The 19217-nt window shown below is 47.4% G+C and overlaps 1 protein-coding gene across 3 annotated transcripts in view; it reads right to left on the bottom strand.

The window, feature by feature from the left end:
* Positions 1-19217, bottom strand: part of SLC9A8 (solute carrier family 9 member A8) — a 74692-nt gene that overhangs the window by 24431 nt on the left and 31044 nt on the right. For 2 of the 3 annotated variants that reach the window (XM_010811761.4, XM_005215060.5), the window contains exons 6-9: positions 14990-15091; positions 13864-13943; positions 8818-8961; positions 1353-1491 (exon numbers count right to left, since the gene is read on the bottom strand). In XM_010811761.4, coding sequence (XP_010810063.1) covers positions 1353-1491; positions 8818-8961; positions 13864-13943; positions 14990-15091 — 465 coding nt within the window. The remainder of the gene's footprint in view (positions 1-1352; positions 1492-8817; positions 8962-13863; positions 13944-14989; positions 15092-19217) is intronic. The other variant, XM_005215061.5, reaches the window with a different exon arrangement.

Below are 19217 nucleotides of genomic sequence, written 5' to 3'. Positions count from 1 at the left end.
ATACAAAGATGTGGGAACACCCAAGGTAACGAGTGAAAAATCTGTCATTACAGACTTTTTCCTCTGTAGGGAGGACTCTTGTTTTAAAGCAGGGAATCTGACAAAATACTGAAAGATGTAAATTCCTGAGACAAGCAACGGGGAACATTAAAGTCACCCAAGTCAATTCATTTGGAAATGCTGACTTGGAGGGCCTGGGAGCAGCGGGGGCAGAGCTGGGCCGGCAGACAGCCCGAGCACAGCCCACTCTGCCAGGTTGCCTCCAGCACTGCGTCCCCCTTCCACGCCTCCTGCTCCATCAAACGAGGTCACTACGGGGTTTCCAGAACCGTGGGCATCAGTGCGCTACTGCAGGACCTTCTCTCCCGTCCCTGGACCTTCATAAACCCACGCTCCTGTGAAAGGAGAGTCTTCTACGTGCTCTACTGTCGTTCGCAGGCCTGTGCTGGCACCCGTCTACTCGGCTTCATTAAGGTAGAGGCTCTCCCTCTCCTCCACCCTTCTAAAGAAAGAGATAAATGCAGAGGAAAATACTGAACTGGAAAAAGTCTTCTTTTCCATTCTGTTTATTGGTACAATATGAGAAGCTGTCAGCCAACTCAACAGCACCTTGAGACTTCTGGACGTAGGAACTGAAGGGAAAATTTAACAGGACAGCAGACACATGTGCCTGTCTGAGGCAGAAGCAGCTCTTCTGGCCGTCTGCGAGACAGACTGCTCGTGGAGGAAGGCCAGGTGGCCATCTATCTCCCTGGCTCAGGCGCACACAGAAATGGTCTGGTGCCTGTTCCTGTCTTAAACACGGCATTTTCTACAGTAATAAAGGTGTCAGCGGCCTTAACGAGTTTCTTTGTTTCTCTGGCTGAAGAGCTTGTGGGTCGTTAAGCCACAAAATCAGTGCAAATAACTTACATGGAGCTCATTTTGAAAGCCTCTTTCCTGATTCATCCAGATAAATACTTTCAGTGGGGTAGAGATTTGCTCAATGACATTTTCAAAGGAAATTAATTTCCAATTTTCTTAATGTGAAAAGTGAGACAGCGGAAAATGAAATTCATCTGAATGCGGTTTTCATACTCTGGGAACTGAGAAGACCCCAAAATCAGACCTGATATTCAACCATGTACATGTTTTTTAAGCTTTGAAAAGTGACATGCTACATTTCACATGTTAAATTTTAAAATCCTTGAGTTTAAAGTGCTCTTCAAACCAAAACTAAGCATAAAAATCCTCCTTAAATATGACTTTAGACTACAATTGGTCCCCTTAAGGAACTGGAGAAAATGATGAGAGATGGATGTAATTAGGAATAATCTTCCTGGCCACGCGTGTTCATCATATTAAAAGGATATCAATGCAGATATTAAGCCAGTGAGGGTGCCGAGTGCCGCGGAGCCAAAGAACATTTTGAGGAAGTAGCCAAGGGCTTGTAAAAACGTCTGCCACCCACTGACATCTGACATATTTTTTCTTGTTAAACCTTCAGCTGTGCTAGGAAATAAAAGAAAAACACAAAGAAGTTAAAATGTTATAGACAAAGTTATCAGAAATTAACTTAGGACTCAAAACTTAACTTCTTGCTTAATCTTTCATTCATTCATTCAATCATTCAACCTGTTAGCCAAACATTTATTTGTTCACCTACTTTGTTCCAGGCACCGTGTTAGTTTCTAAGGGTTTGGAGATGAGAGCAGGTCCCTGCCCTAAGGGAGTGCTGTAGTCTAATAAGGGAGAAAAACAGATGGAGGCACTTTCCTGGTGGACCGGTGGCTAAGACTCCAAGCTCCCAATGCAGGGAACCCGGATTTGATCCCTGGTCAAGGAACTAGATTCAACTAAGAGTTCTCACACCACAAGAAAGATCCCATGAATACAAACTAATACTCAGCATGGCCCAAAAGAAGAAGAAACAGACACACGGACACACAGACGGGAACTAGGGCCACCTCAGTGTCAACTACAAACGGGCGCTTGCCAAGGGCATTTGCCACATGCCTCTGTGCAGACTGAAGCCTGCGCTGCTGGCCTTCAACACACATCCCCTGCATGGACTTCACGGTGGAGAATGCACTTTGTGCTCCAGGGAAACTGGTGGAACAGGTCTTCAGATAGTTATTTACAGGAACTGACTGCATGATCCCAATCCTTGCATCTCCTCGTATCTAGAGCACTAAATCCCTTCATGATGACATCAGCTCCTCGTTAGTAGCAGAAAGCCTTTTGTCAAGTAAGTGCTTGACTGCGCTGAATGCTCCCTTCACCAAAATCATAGAAGCTGACCTTCCCCCCATGCCTCTCTTTTGAGTTTTTTTCCCTCCACTACCTCTTCGGAGCAGTTTCTTGGAGCTGGCTTAGGTGCCGTCTCCCGGGCTGCAGTCCTCATTTTGCTCCAAATAAAACTGAACTCGCAACTCTCAGGCTGTGCATTATTTTCAGTCAACATCAGGAAAGAGCAGAGGAAACACGTGGAGGCATCTAACTCAGACAGGTGGGGCTGTAGAAGCAGGCTCTTTATGACACACGGGCTGGGTTTCGACTTAGGCTAAAGAAGAGTTAGCCAGGTGAAGAAATGAGGGAAGGCACTCAGGGCAGAGGGAATGGCATGTGCGGAGGCATGGAGCCTCCAGGTTAGCAGCACACAGGTGCTGTGCTGTGCCTAGGCGTTCGGCTGTGTCCGACTCTGCGACCCCCAAGGATTGTAGCCCGTCACGCTCCTCTGTCAATGGGATTCTCCAGGCAAGAATACTGGAGTGGGTTGCCATTCCCTCCTCCAGGGGAATCTTACTGACCCAGGAATCAAACCCAGGTCTCTTGCACTGCAGGAGGATTCATTACCGTCTGAGCCACCAGGGAAGCCCAGCAACACGTTGCAATCACTCAGATGACTGTGGATAGAACATAGGAACAGGGTGTGGGGGGAGAGGTCCATGGGGAGGATAATGTTAAGAGGTGAGGCCAGAGCAGCAGACAGGGCGAGACTGTGAAACGCTGTTGATGAACCCAGCTAAGGAGCCGGTCTTTTATTTGGAAGGCCCGGAGGATTCACGGGGAGTGTTTTCAGGATGGAGTGGGGGTGGGGGAGTGGGGCTCCTGTGAGATACAAACCTGAAACTGAGGCTGTGGCATGAAGCCAGGTAGCATGGAGCCGCCTCAAGAAGACATGTCTGTGGGTAAGGCTCAGAGTGGGGATTGGAGGGTATTAGGAGGAAGAACGGAAAGGACTTTCCTCTCACTGTTAGACACCAAGGTAAAATGTCAGCAGCCGTTAAATGCAATTGTTGGTTTCATCCCCAAAGGTAAAACCATTTTACCGTTAAAATATTTATTCTCCTTAAGTATTTTCCTTCTGCTGATTACACCTTCTCTCAAATCCATCCACTTCTCTCCCTCCCTCTGCTATCCTCCTCCAGTCCAGGGCTTCTGCCTCTCTGATCTTTGCATATAAACACCCTGCTCTTTCTAGGAGAACCCAACACTCAGGGGCCTGAATGATCCCTTGAAAACGCATATCTGATCAGGTTACCGTCTGAGTTAGTCATCCAGTCGTGTCCCACTCTTTGCAACCCCAAGGACTGTAGCCCACCAGGCTCCTCTCTGTCCATGGGATTCCAGGCAAGAACACTGGAGTGATTGCCATTCTCTTCTCCAGGGGATCTTCCTGACTCAGGGATCGAACCTGGTATCCTGCATTGCAGGGGGATTCTTTCCTGCTGAGCCACCTGGGAAGCCCTGATCAGGTTATTAGCCCAAGCAAAACCCATCCTCAGTTTACTGCCATGTTTAAGAGGAAACCCAGTCTGACCCTGATCCTCCCCACCACACCTCTCACCTCATTTCCTCCTATTCAGGTCGGGCCCCACCACCACCGGCACCTCCCTGCAGGTCACCTGTCTTTCTTCCTGGGCTCCAGCCAACTCGTTTGTTCTCAGAACCCAGGGTCAGTGAGCCTCCCTCAGGGACATGTGCCTTCACACAGGCTCTCCTGGTGCCTGACCTCCCCTGCACAGCGCGCGGGATAGCGAACCATCCCGTGAGGGCCAGGCCTGTGCCCACCTTACTCACGGCCGTGTGCCCGGGCCTAGGGCAGAACCCAGCACACAGAAGGTACTCAACCAACTTCTGCTGAATCAGTAAACAAAACAAAGACTTGTCTAGAGTAACATTTGGCCTCATTAACCAGTGTTTCATGAACTGGTTTCGTTTTCTTTAAGCGTTTTATTTATTTTTGGCTGTGTGAGCAGGGACTCCTCTCCAGTTGCGGTGTGCGGGCTTCTCACTGTGATGGCTTCTCTTGTTGCAGAGCCTGGGCTCTAGGGTGAGTGGGCTTCAGTAGTTGTGGTGCATGGGCTTGAGTTGCCCTGCAGCATGGGAGATCTTCCCGGACCGGGGATCGAACCCGTGTCCTCTGCATTGGCAGGCGGATTCTTGACCCCTGGACCACCAGGGGAGTCCCGAGTTGGTATAATTTTTTGGTGTGGGGAGGGTTCTTTTTTTTGCTGGCTGTGCTGGGTCTTCGTTGCTGTGGGGCTCTTCTCTAGCTGCACCGAGCTGGGGCGGCCCTCCAGCTGTGGGGCATGGGCTTCTCAGTGCGGAACACCGGCTCTGGGGCACGCAGGCTTCAGCAGTTGTGGCTCCTGGGCTCTAGAGCACGGGCTCAACAGTTGTGGCGCACGGCCTCCCAGACCGTGGATTGAACCTGTGTCTCCTGCAGTGGCGGCACTTTCTTTACCACTGAGCCACCAGGGAATCCCCAAACTGGTATACCTTTAAAACAGGATCATCTCAGGAATTCCCTGGAGGCCCAGTGGCCAGGACTCTGGACTCTCACTGCTGAGGGCCTGGGGCTTGACCCCTGATCAGGGAACTAAAATCCCACAAGCTGTGTGGTACAGCCAATTAAAAAAAAAAAAAGGGCAGGATAATCTCTGATAAAAGGATGGCTTGGTCAGATAACCTCAGCCTTTTGTGGAGATTCACAGCACAATATAACACAGTAAAGGTTTTAAAAAGTCCTGCAGAAAAAGAAAACTAACTTTTCTCACATAAATGTTTTCCAAACTCACTCCAATCGCCCCCATTCCTGTTCTTTCCCAGCAGATCATGGGTTAACATCCCACCCAGGGGAATGCTGGGAACCAACAGGGTTCCCACTGGGGAAGTGCTTTTGAAGGCGAAGGGCACCTCTAGCCTCAAACGACCGACCCACAGATGACCTGAGTAGCGTCCCACCCTCACCCCATTTCATGACCACAGCCAGGGTGCCAGCTGGCGTCACTGCTTTCTTTTCATGCAAAGGAGGCTGAGGGCCAAAGACAGTGGCTAATGGGTGAGGTCACAACAATGGTTAACAGCAGACCCCAGGCCACGGCCAGTGATTTCCCAACTCAGGACAAATGAAGGGAGGATTCAGACCTTTTCTGGCCTGGAGATTTTGTGCATTTTATTTTTCTTCAGGCCATGTTTCTCATACCTTAAAGAATAAAAAGTAATACTGATTCAGGATCCATTTCATGAGCTTTAGCTGCAGCTGGAGAGAACAAAAGGTTTCTACAGCAATTATTTTAAGAATAGACTGTCAAAGTAACAAATCAAAGCTAAAAATAATTAAGCTTAATGAAGAAAACAGAAGACACTTAGCTTTTCTGGCATTTATGAAAGTGAAAACATTAAAAAAAGGGGGTAGTTCATTAACATCTTCAGTTACAAAGATAAATGCATCATCAACGGATCACTTTGAAAACAGTCATTTATGAAGTATACACTTAAAAACAAGATGTGATTCTTCCTTGTAACCAAGGAAAGCTGGACAACACCTCCCTCCTACACGACAAACACAAGGCAGACCTGCCACGCCCCCTCCCCCACCTCCCTCTTCTCCCTGAAAATGCCAACGGGCTCACGGGATAACCGGGATAACCGGCCGAGTCAGAGGCTGACTTAGGTCAGTGACTCCCGCCCCAGCCTGTGTACCAGCATCAGAGGAGGTGAAGGCTGGAAAATGCACGTGGCCCATTGATCCAATTTTGGGAACTGTCATCAGAGGTGATCCTGGCCTTCAAAAGTACTTTTCCAGAAAAAATGTGTGGCTAGGTACAGTGACTCCATCCTTTCTCATTTAAAAAAACAAAGTATCTCCTAAGCTTTGGCCTTTTTTTGTGGCAAAGAGACCTGGAAAAGCTCAAAACTAAGATTCTACCTCAAGAGATTTAGGAAAAAAATAAATCAGAGATAATCAGTTGAGTTTAGCTCCTAATCTATAAAAATAACTCCTGACGTCACCTCCAATTTAGGCAAAATTCTTTTTTTTTAAAGATCATTTACTCATGGCTGCATCAGGTCTTGGCTGTGCACACGGGCTCTTTGCTGCAGTGCGTGTGCTCCTTACAATGTGGGACCTTGGTTCCCTGACCAGGGATCGAACCCATGTGTCCTGCACTGGAAGGCGGATCCTTAACTACCGGACCACCAGGGAAGTCCCTCGGCAAAACTCTTTATCACAAAAGTTCAAATGCACAGCCAGGACACAAGATAAAAGTAAAGACCAGAAAGCTAAGAGGTTTTCAAAGCAGATCTTAAAAAAAAAAAAAAATATTGCCATCAGATTATTTTTTAAAGCTCTTAAAGCATGATATATGATGATCTCCTAATAAAACTATAAAAAGTTTTAAGAGAAATGTAAAAAAGCCAACAATGGGGAACTGGTTAAAGAGAGCCCGGTAAATCCATAGAAGGAACATTCTACAACTGGTAAAATGATGTTACGGAAGACTATTTTATCAACTCTGCTCAATGGAAACATTACAATATATTCCCATCTAAATAAAACACATGTATACATCTACCAAACCGTTACCTGTAATTATCTCTTGGGAGTTACAACGCATGTATTGTTTTTTCTTTTTTCTTCTTCCTTTTACAGTTTTCTAAATTTTATATGCAGAATATATGTATTATTTTAGAATATATACATATATTTTTGTTTTAAGGTCTGGTGAGCCCCTCTTTCAATTAAACAACATTTGGTAAGTTCTTTCTGCAAAAGGAGACAAAAAGGGACAAACAAGACACAGCAGCTGGGGGACAGGAGGAGATGAGAGGACCTCACATGACGGCAGACGCCGTCACTGCCTCGCATGACGGCAGACGCTTCTGTTTTTAAACATATTTATTCATGGCTGCACTGGGCCTTAGCTTCTCTCTAGCTGTGGTGTGTGGGCACACAGACTTTGTTACCCTGTGGCATGTGGGATCTTAGTTCCCCAATCAGGAATCAAACCCGCATCCCCTGCATTGGAAGGCAGACTCTTTTAACCACTGGACCACCAGGGAAGTCCCTAATGGCAGATGCTTTTCATGTAAGTGTATTTATCTAGTAAACTCCCAAATCGAATCCTACGCTGAGGCGTTATCACCCTCACTCTAATATTGAGACACCAGTGGCTCCAAGAGGTGAAAGAGCTGACCCAGGGTCAAACAGCTATGAGTGGCCATCACTGGAGCTTGAACCCAGGTCAGTCTGACTCCAAGATCTGGGCTCTTTCCACTACAAAAATATTCTTTTATTCCAACACAAGAATTGTCAATGTAGTCTATATTGAGTGGTTATGCTTTGCAAGGAATCCCACAACAAAGAAAGCAAGTCCAAAATCAGAGAAAGGAGAAGCTACTCTCTAACAGAACGCAGAGCGGCCCCTCAAACGCTCTTCGCTCGTCTCTGACGCCCGCACAGGGCTCCCTTCTCTAGCCGCTCTGATGTCTGTGCCTTCTCGGTTTTCTGGCAGGACCGTCGGGCCCTCCTGGCAGGACCTGTTAACAAACACCCCAGCTGCAGAGTGCAAAGGCAAGGAAACAGCCCTGCATCCAAGAAATGCATCTGAGATAACTCAGACTCACTTCCTTTGCCCAAGGACTTGAAAAAAAATATTTATTATTATTTATTTGGCTGTGCTGGGTCTTAGGTGTGGCATCCAGAATCTTTAGTTACCACATGTGGGATCTAGTTCCCTTGACCAGGGACTGAACCCAGGCCTCCTGCCTTGGAAGCAAGGAGTCTTAGCCACTGGACCCCGAGGGAAGTACCCACAGTGACTTCCTGACATTTCATGACACACCTTTAATTTCTCAGCTACTGTCAACATGGGCAGTGATACCAACAAACAACTGAAAAGACCCGCAGTTTCCAAAGCAGCCTTCACACTAGAGCAGCTTAAGGCAGGATGTCTTACAGCGGAGAAAAGGAGGGCGCCCTGCACCGGCTCACAAGTGGGAGAACAGGGCCTCTGCTGACTGCTTTCGTCTGGAATAATCCTGTCCAAATACTGATCCCTCAACTGGCTGCTCAGCTGTCCTCTGGGGACTCACCCCAGACCTATTGGATCAGGAGCTCTGAGGGTGCCGCCTGGCAATGCGACATTTAATAAGCACCCCGTGATGCTGATGACAAGCTGGGCTTAGTTTAAAAGCACTGCTAAGGACTTCCCTGGCAGTCCAGCGGTTCAGACTCTGTGCTTTCAATGCAGAAAGCACAGGTTCAATCCCTGGTCGGGGAGCTAAGATCCCTGATGCTGTGCGGCCCAGCCTAAATAAATAAATAAAAGCACTGCTAGGAGGTAGGTCCTCCAGGGCAAGGATTCTCCTCTAATCACCCTGGGCCTTGACAGTATTCCTGAGGCACACCAAGGTTTGTCAGGACAGAAGGACGGAGAAGCGGCGAACCAATCACCCACAGGACAAGCAGCCGTACGTGCAGCTGCACGCGGATATCTGCCCTCTGATACGAGGCCCTTTAGTTCCGCCGCTTGAAGAAAGCACACTTACTTGGTCAGGACAATGGAGACTGCGTCATTGAGAATGCTCTCTCCAAACACCAGCATGTTGAGCACTGGGTCCACATGAAGGGCGTTGAAAATAGCAATAGTGGCCACTGGATCAACAGCAGAAATCAGGGAGCCAAATGCAAAACTGTCAAGAAGAGAAAAGGAAGGGGCAACTCTGTAATGCTTAAACCTGGTCCAGAGAGTAAAAGTCAAAGACTATTTAGTGTAACATAACAGGACACCCTGTAGCTGAAGGAACTACAGAAGATGGTGTCTTGTTTTCCACTTAAAATACCTGCTGATTGACACTGTGGGTGGAGCAGTGAAAGGCCCACTCTATAAGGAGCTGTTAGGTATGGCCTGGTTTTCCGCCGCAAGTACAGAGACTTCATCTTGAGCAGTGACTGAGGGAAGGCTTCTGCTTAAATACATGACGGACATCCCAGCCTTCTTGGTCAGGGCAGCTGGAGCCGTGAACCCAAAGGGCCCATGTGCTCCTGGGTCTGACCTGTGCTTTGCCCGTCACCAGGCCACCGGAGTACCGTCTGTGACGTCGCCAGCCTCCACTCAGATCTGCAACATCTAAGGAGTGCCGAAAGTCAGCAGCACCTCCAGCGTGCTACAGGGGCCGGGCGGCTCGGGAGGCAGACATCAAAACCAGGGCTGCCTCTCACCAGGCCAGAGTGCTCACCTCAGCACCCGTGAAGGTCTAATTCCTCCAACACACATGCATCGCCTAGTATGTTTCAAGCACTGAGGCTAATAACAGCAAATACGTATGTGGCATTTACCACGTCCCAGGCACTGTTCTAAGCGCTTTACAGATAGTAACTCAATAATCCACACAGCAACCGTATGACACCGGCTTGCATCTCGTACTGCGCCGCTTACACAGGAGAAAACTGAGGGACAGTGAGGCTAAGGAACCTGCCCAGCAGGATCCAAACACAGGCCAGCTGACTCACAGTGGGGGACCTTAGCCACTGCGCTGGACACAGTGATGCCCAGAGGCCAAGACCAGCTCAGGAAACGGCCAGTGCTACACAGGTGGTCAGGCTGATGAGAGAGGAACATGGCAGGATGGTGTGGGTGGGGACCACTTAGATTGGGTGGTCAGGAAAGGCCTCTTTGAAGAGATGAGGATTATTGAAACAAGGGCCTACGTGACAAGAAGCGGGTGGCCAAGCCAAGGCACTGGGGGCAGTGACCAGAGTAAGCCCCCTTGGAGGCGGAGCAACCTTGGAGGTGGAGCAAGCTTGGAGATGGAGCCCCCTTGGAGGCGAAGCAAGCTTGGTTGCCTGAGAGGCAAAACAGTGAGCCTGGCAGCAGTGTAGTGAACCAGAGTGGCTGGAGATGTGGAGGCTGGGAGGGAGGCAAGGCCAGGTCACCCCTGGGGGCTGCCTAAGGAATTGGGACGATTATTCTCTCACCCATTTGTCTTTTTCCCCTGAGAGTTCTTGCAAGCCTTCGATTCCCTCAGAAGGCTACACCTGGCACTGTTTCCCTGCCGCTGTCACGGGACAGTCTCAGGTAGAGACGTAAGCCAGAGCCCATCCACCCGCTTCCCGTCCTCCCTTCTAGGAGGGAAGAGGGGCTACTTGGCCTGGGGACCAGGGTGTGCTGTGCCCTGGATGTCCCCAGCAGCTTCCGTGATCATCCAGCTCTGAGCTCAGGGAGAGGAGTGCCGGAGGAGCAGACTCCTGGCTGCCCGGCCAGCTACAGAGCTCTTCATAAATCAATAACCTGGCCTTCTGGTTTCCACGACAGTGCCCTGGGACACTCTCAGCTCAGACTGCAGCTCGCAGACTTGCTCTGCCCCCACAGACAGTCATGCACTTTGTGAGCTGTGACCTTACCTCTTGCCCCGCCAGGAGCGCCCAGGCGGTGAGTGCCATGTTTTAGTCACGGGTGTTCTCAGGGTCTGCGCTGCTGTTTGGGGAAGGCGGCAGGCAGGAGGGAGGGCAAGGGGATTCCACCAACCCGGGAGGCTGTGACCTGCTGGTGGCTGGCCTTAAGGCCCTCGCTCTGAAACCCACAGAGATTCTCTCTTCTTTTAGTCCCACTCTCCTCACCCATAGCACATAAAAGGGGCCTTGAAGGAAGATGAGTGTCTAAAAAATACATCTTGGAGACTTCCTTGGTGGCCCAGTGGTTAGGACTCCTCGATTTCACTGCAAAGGCCTGAGTTCAATCCCTGGTTGGGGAATTAAGATCCTGAAAGCAGTGAGTTGCAGCCAAAAATTAAAAAAAGGAAAGTACGTCCCAAAGCGGGGTGGGGACCTGGGAGCCGTGGCAGGTCGTGCGTCCGGCACTGACTTCGTGTGGCTCGGCTGGCCCCTCCTCCTGCCCCTCAGGGAGCACCCACAGCCCCAGATCCAGTGACCTTCAGTTTTCCTTTGTGGAGCCTGGCCCCCCCGACTCTCCAGCTGCGGAGTTGCATGGGGTGCAAGGAGTAGGCAGGGGACCCGAGCCTGGTCAGAGGACCGTCACCAGGCATGTTATCAGGTCACCGGGCATCAGGCTGGCCCTTATGGCAGGGGTGGCTGAAGTGAGGGGCACCGTGAGCCCGGAGCCACTGGTGCTGCCAAGTGGGGTGAGCATGCCCGTGGTGAGGCTGACCAGGGAAAGGCTAAGACCGTGAGAGGAGGGGTTCCGGACACTGGGTCCCCAGAGGCTGTCGTGCAGGAAGCCGTGACTCTGGGGACACTTCAGTTCTACGAGTCAACAAACTCCTTTTTTTTTTGCTAAAATGAGTTTGTGCCGGGTTTCAGTTGCACTGAAGAGGACTGACTGCTGCTCTTTCTAACAGTCCCCGTGGCATCCTGACCTGGAAATCGAAGAGTGGGAATGAGAAGACGGACTGATGGATGGACAGAGGGATGGAGAGATGGCAAGACCCGTGTTGAGCAAATCTAGCTTAACAGTGACTGTGGAATCCAGGGGGTCGTGTGCGTGCAGCGCCTCCCCTTCCTGTGCGTCTGACATTCCCTTAAGAAGTCAGGGGAGACGTGCTCGGCACGAACATAGCACATGTGGCTTTGGCTGTGAATCTAAACTAGGGCACAGTGTTTCTGACAGAGAACACGGAGAGGCTGAACTATGAACTGTCTGGATCACGGAGGGCCCTGCCTCTAAGCGGTCACTGGATCTTGCCCTCAGCTTCTCCACATCACACCTTACGACCCAGTCTTTCAAAGGCCAGGAGCCGGAAGTTCAACTGAACAATGCCTTTTTTTGAGTCCGTCATCCCCAATGACAGCAAGGTCCACAAAACAGAAAGAAAATGGACTGGGTGGTGAAATAATACCGGGTGTTATCTACGAGGGAACTAGCTTTCTGGTAGAAACACCCATAACGTAAAATCTTCTGTCCAACAAAGTTATTTTCATGTTTCTACAGTGCAGGGGTCCATGCTTGACAGGCATGGTGTTTTAAACAGGACTAAGTGGTCAACATTTAAAACTGGAAAAATCCCCTATTAAAATCTAGAAACTTGGCCTCTTTTGAATTAAACAATTAGGTATCTGGTCATTCCGGGCCCACGTTTCTACATAGTAATTACTAGATGCACCTGAGGTGGCGGCCCCCTTCAGAGAGAGCGGGCTCCCTGGTTCACCACCGTCACCAGCTCTAGACACACACCTGGCCAGCTTCCTTCTGTGAAGGGTTCCACCAGGCCCTGCAGCTGTGTGGTTTACAACCACTGGCTAATTTCCCCCAGAGGACACCCCCTCCCACCCCCGCAATCTGTGCGACAGTCACTTTCTAACAGGAAAGGAAGTGTCTGCCCACAGAGAAACTCCACCTGGGTCTTACTCTGCTTGTCTAAGGGCCAATTCTTTTATTCCTCTCTTCCTGAACATCCCATCCATCGGTTCCATTCAATTTCACAAGGATTTATCGAGCATTTTTTGCATCTCTAACCAGCTGTTCCTAAACAGGCTGAAGGAATGAATGCTGTGACATCTGCCTTTATAGCCACTGGGTTTTGAGCGTTTCTTTTCAGTTGCAAAATACCTTCAAAATACAGACTGTCAGTTCTGCTCTGCTTCCTGCTCCCTGTGAAACAAGAATGCATCTTTCCCTACTTATTTATATATTGAGACTATCTTACAACAAAAGCTTTGAGATCTATGTCCTTGGAGAGAAAACAAGATTGGACTTGATGTTACCAAAGGCACATTTCTCAAGAAAAGGGCTCCAAGGTGCTGCTGTAAAGACTGTAAATTCTCGCCGATCCAGTGAAAGGGACCCCAGGGCTGAGCACTGGGTCTGACTTCTGAGCGCTCCAGCCGGGCCAGAGGACAGAACCCAGTGTTCCTGGCAGAGAAACACGAGAGATGGGCTGCAGACTCACTGGCCGTCTCAGTGAGGGGAAACCAGGTCACACTCTGTGTGCACTTCTTTAGCACTAGATCTGGTACCTTCCAAGAGACAGCTGCCTAGGCTGCCTCCTGCTAAGCTGATTATGGAAATTTCTGGATTGGGCTCCTAGACAGCAGCTCTGAGTGTCCGACAGAGTAGCTTCAGGCTGGGGAGGGTGCCCACAACAGAGGCCTCGGCCCTGTCTGCTTCCACCGCCCCCTCCCCGCTCCCTTAGTGGGAATCCCAGAGTAAAGGCTGACACCTCACCCCTGACTCCATCCCCAACCTATCAAAGAGACAAGTTTCCATTATGGCCACTGAAAAGCTTTAGAAATGAGCTGCAGGTGATCTTTAATAATAAAAGGACAAATGTGTAGCCTGCAGTGTGTGTGTGTGTGTGTGTGAGGCGGGGGTGGGTGGGTGGGGCAATTAATGAACCAAGAGTTATTCCCTTGAAAGCTGAAACTAAATCATTCCTGTCAGCAACTGACTGGAGATCTTCAAAATTCTTCAAGACAGTTTGATTCATTTTGGAGATACACATCAATTCAGAATAGATTCTACAGCAGAAATCGTCAGCCAAACCAAGAGACACAATAGAGAAGTCAGGAAATCAATACGGAGAAAACTTTCCCCAGTAAAAAAGTATAGCCACATGGGTGTTACAGGATGAAAGGTTTACCTGTCTGTCATGTTGAGTTTAGAGATTACATCAGCCTGTAAAATAAAACACACAAACACACAGACACACAAAAAAAACCCCTGGAGAACAGCCAAGAAGATTGAAATGTCCATTAGTGTTTTATTACAGACTTTATGGACATTAATCTTCAGTCCCCAAACCACTTGCAAAATACAGAAAACTCCTAAGTTTTAGTTTAGGCATGCATCTGATCATCATACGTCTAAAGTATGACAGAGAATGCTACATTCGTCAAGCCAAATTAACTAGTTTTCTTCTCTAAAGTTTATTCCCCTCTGATGCTGGAAGCTGAGCAATGAAGAAGGCTGCATGACAGACAGATTTATTCTGGTGCCATCGAGGCAGCGGTAAAGGTGAAAATCAGACAGAGCCATCAAAAGAAGCAAACGCATCTTACACACATATAAAGGAATCTGCCAGTCAGCCCAAGGCCTGCGCCTCAGACTGCACTCGCACGACTGGGGCCGACACACGGTCTACGGCTGACCGGCTGGAAAAGAACGGGGACGTGCGATAGGCATGCGTGAGGCAAAGTCACAGACACTGCCTTCCTAGGCAGGTCAGGGTTAATTCAAATTAATTTGAACTCAAAATACAAAGCACTCAATTGATGACACTGGGAACTGCTTTAGGAATGGTGGAGAATCCAGGGAAAATCATTCTACAGGACAGTTTGGAATGGAGTGAACACATTCACAACCATTTTTGATTTTTAAAATGCAAATTTTTATTAAAGAAACAGAAATTTAACTTTGCTTCAGTCTGATAACATAATCAATATTGTTATAATTTGAAGATCTTGATGGTATATATTGTTTTATTTTTAGGTATTCCAACTTAAGACAATATTGGTTTGCAAATATAATCAAATACTTTGGGGGATTATGGAAAAGATTCACTCAATTCCAGACAGCAAAGCTTCTCGGGGACGCTGAGAAACAACTTGAGCATGTCTTTACTGTGCCTGCTTGACTCTGGATTTCTTGGCAGGAGAGCATTTACCTCGACTGGAAACCCAGGCCCCATCAGGTGTCCCTACCCCACTTCCCTGCACAAGCTCTAAGAATGTAAGGTTTTCAAGGTTTTTCAAAGATATTTTCCTTACCTGACCCAGAAAGTAAATTCCTCCACCTACTACAAAAGCAGAAATTGCTGTACCAAAAACAGCAAATAGGGTGATGGAACCAATATTTTGAAAGAAATTACCCTGTTTGAAAAAGCAGAGATGAGAGAAATGATTAGAAAGGCTGGTCTGGTCAGTGAAGTCATGGCCCCACAACTGGCCCTCCTTATATGCTTGAATCTCTGTAAAGGGCACCGTCACCCCGCAGGGTGGGCAAGCTGGAAACCTGGGCGCCCTCCCTCACCCCCACCTGCAGTGCAGAGCCAGTCCCGCGGCCTCTGCCTTCCCCTCGTCACTCACGTCTCTCTGCTTGTCTCCATTGCCCCTGCCAGCGGTCAGCATCTCTCCCATGGACCACTGCACAGCTTCTGTTAACAATAAGTCTCAACCATCCCTGGCCTTGCCCTCTGCTCTTCAAGGGCTTCCAGAACGATCTTTGCAAAAGATAAACCTAACAGTGCTGCCTTCATTCTGACCCCCGTTTCCACTGAAAACACACATAAAACGCAACCAAAGCCTGGATGGTTTGATTCCTTCAAAGTCTCCAACCTCCCGTGTTCTCTGGGTTCCCAGTCACACTGGTAGCTTTTTTTCCCTAATTTTTTTATCTGGCTGTGCCAGGTCTTAGCTGCCGCACACAGGATCTTTGATCTCCGTTGTGGCACGCAGGATCTTTAGCTGCAGCATGTGGGATCTAGTTCTCTGACAAGGGACGGAACCTGGGCCCCCTGCGCTGGGAGCTGGGAGCTGAGCCCCCGGGCCACCAGGGAAGTCTCCTCACTGGGAGCTTTTTGTTCTTCAAACACATCGTCATACTCTCTGGGCTTGGACCACTCTTCCTTCCCCTCTGCTTAGTGACCTTTCATCATTCTCACTTTCCCTGAGGGAAGTCTCCTCTGACCCCTCCGCCAAGTCAGACGCAGCCTCTGTTCTTGATGCACACCGCCTCTTCTCTTGGTAGCGCTTGACGCGGCTGAAATGTGACACTTACTTATGTCATGACCTGACTGCTATCTGTCCTTCCCACTAGGCTGCAGGCTCGGGGGGGCAATGACCATGTCTGCTCTGGTACGACACAGTCACCGGCATATGCCTATCAGATGGATAATGCCCAGTGAACAGGTACTGAAGGAATTAACTGTGTTTCTGTCTGATCAAAGTCCAAAATCTATATAACGATAATTTTTTCAATTAATTAAGAAGAGGTACATTACTATAAAGAATATCAAGATAATAGGTTATACTATCAGAAACTCCTTTGTGCTGTCCACATCTTTTAAGCAATTTTATTCCACTCTATTAGTGAAATAGAGTGAAATAAATATGACAAATATATTCCCATCTATACTTTACAGCATTTAAGAGAAAATATCTGAGTCCAAGCAGTAGTAACATCTTTCACATATCCATTAAAGTTAAGAAAAACAAGCTGTTTATTAGAATCCTGTGGACTCTACTTAGGGACAAGGCCAGGGAATCTTGATGGCCTTTGACTGTGGGCCTGGGCAAGGAATCCTATTTTTTTTTTTAGTCAGAAATGGTCAAGCCACAGACAAAAGGAACTGATACTTTTTTTCTGGCCGCATCATGCAGCTTGTGGGATCTTAGTTCTCTGGCGGGGGACTGAGCCTGGCCCTTGGCAGTGAAAGCACCGAGTCGTAACCATCGGATACTTTAAATCTAACTTCAAAAGACTGCCTCACTCCACATGTAGAGCCCACTAAGCCTATCTCCTTCAGGAAGTATCTTTGCTTAATTTTTTGCAATTTTGACTTGGCTGCCCACGATCTGACATTCAATTACTTTGGCATATCAATCTTTAGCATACAAAGAACTTTAAAATAACTTAAGGCAAACACAATGATTGGGTTCTTTCCTAAACAAAAGACTTTCATCTATGAGTTTTTCTTTGCAAAGAGCTGTTTTGTCTTTTTAAGAACAGATTACACTAACTCTTGGTCTGTTTGTGTGTGTTTAGTTGCTAAGCCATGTCTAACTCTGTGACCCCATGGACCGCAGCACTCCGGGTTCCCTGTCCTTCACTATCTTCCAGAGTTTGCTCAAATTCATGGCCATTGAGTCGATGGTGCTATCCAACCATTTTATCCTCTGTCACCCCCCCTTCTCCTCTTGTCCTCAATCTTTTCCAGCATCAAGGTCTTTTCCTGGTGCTTTCCTGGTGGCTCAGATGGCAAAGAATCCACCTGCAAGGCAGGAGACCCAGGTTCAATCCCTGGGTCAGGAAGATCCTCTGGAGAAGGGAATGGGTACCCACTCCAGTATTCTTGCCTGGAGAATTCCAGGACAGAGGAACCTGGCATGCTATGGTCCATGGGGACAGAGGAGCCTGGTGGGTTACTGTCCATGCGGTTCCAAAAAGTCAGACATGACTGAGCGACTAACACTTTTGTCTGTTTACAGGGATCTAATTCTGCTGTAACTTATGTAGTTGGCTAATATTAATCTGGATATTGAAAATTTACCAAAATTCAATTTACCCCACTATAAGAACTTCCCTTTGCTACATAAGGCAAATTCATCTGCTTCTTTCTGACATAATTAATGTTCTATTCTTTATATGATACTAATAATTCAAAGAACCAAACAGCTGCCTACCTAATGCATATCAGCTGATGATAATCGTATGGAAATTTTTAGTCCAAACCCAAATTTACACCAGCAAACACAGCAATGTTAAAATAAAACAAAGTCAACTTTCTATTCTTTAGGGACAAGTGCAGGCAGTGGACAGAAGTCTCTAAATTCACACTTTCAACTCACATTAGTCCCTTTCACATAAACTGTCACATTTTCCGCTGGAAAGTCATCTTCAAAGAAGTTTTTTCTCAAGAAACTATTTTCCTCAAATTCTGAATAAGTTTATTTCCCTCTTCTCCAAAAAAATTAAAAGATAAAAACTTTACATGTGCTAATATAATAACCAGTGTTATGTTTTTAAATCAAACAATCATTTTCGGGAGTTCCAGTTCAATGCTTAGGACTCCATGCTCTCACTGCTGAGGGCTCAGGTTCAATCCCTGGTCGGGAAACTAAAATCCCACACACCGAGCAGCACACCAAAAAGAATATAATACGCACATCACTTTCTTCAGTACTGTTGTGAAGTATTTTCATAGTCTGCTCTCAGTTCTTTCAATATTTGTCCACAAAATTAAAGAGTAAAAGACACTGACCTTCAAATCCTTCTTGCTTGTTTTTCTAACAATTATCTGATGTCAGTTTTAAAAGATATAGGATTTTTTTAAACACTAAATTTCTTTTTCCTTTTGATTAATACACAGTAAAATGGTAACTAAAAAAATCTGGACTGAACATCTTAATTTTGCTTTACTATTCAGGAAGAAAACTAAAGATTTAATTTGTATGTTTTTGCCAAAACTCTCATGACAAATTTAATTTTCAAGTTTATTATGTTATTAATATTATTTAATCTGTATTTATTTTTAATTGGAGTATAACTGCTTTACAATGTTGTGTTAGTTTCTGCTGAACAAAGTGAAACAGCTATATGTATAAACATATCCCCTATTAAATTCTTATTAATAGTAACATTGCTTAGAGGCCCTCATTCTTTTTGATTTCCTGGATTGAAGCTCGCCAGGCTCCTCTGTCCATAGGATTTCCCAGGCAAGAATGCGGGACTGGGTTGCCATTTCCTTTGCCAAATAACAACTAGTCAGGTTATAACAGAGAATACAAGCAGCACTACCAATTACTGTGGTGAGTGGTGAGTTGCTTACATTCTTTCATCTAATGTAAATCTCAAAGCAACCTAGGAGGTAGGGTTTTGGGGATCTTTTTGTTCATTATTTTAAAATTTCTACTCTACTCAAAAGGGGGCATCCCCCGTGGCTCGGCAGCAAAGAATCCACCTGCAATGCAGGAGCCGCAGGAACCACGGGTTTGATCTCTGGGTCAGGATTATCTCCTAGAGGAGATCTCCAGGATGGCAACCCACTCCAGTATTCTTGCCTGGAGAATCCCATGGATAGAGGAGCCTGGAGGGCTACAGTCCACAGGGTCCCAGTCGGATACGACTGAAGTGACTTAGCACGCAGGCACTACTCAAAAGGAACCCATAGGGGGCAGCGCATGACTAGACCTGGGTCTCTGGGTCCAAAATCCAGGCTCTTCCCCTCTCCAAGGACAGGCCAAACCTTGAGTCCTTCCAACTCTCATATTTTTTTAA

This window comes from Bos taurus, chromosome 13 (assembly GCF_002263795.3).
Source record: "Bos taurus isolate L1 Dominette 01449 registration number 42190680 breed Hereford chromosome 13, ARS-UCD2.0, whole genome shotgun sequence".
In the NCBI taxonomy this organism is placed as follows: Eukaryota; Metazoa; Chordata; class Mammalia; order Artiodactyla; family Bovidae; genus Bos; species Bos taurus.
This window is presented reverse-complemented; position numbering and strand designations above follow the sequence as displayed.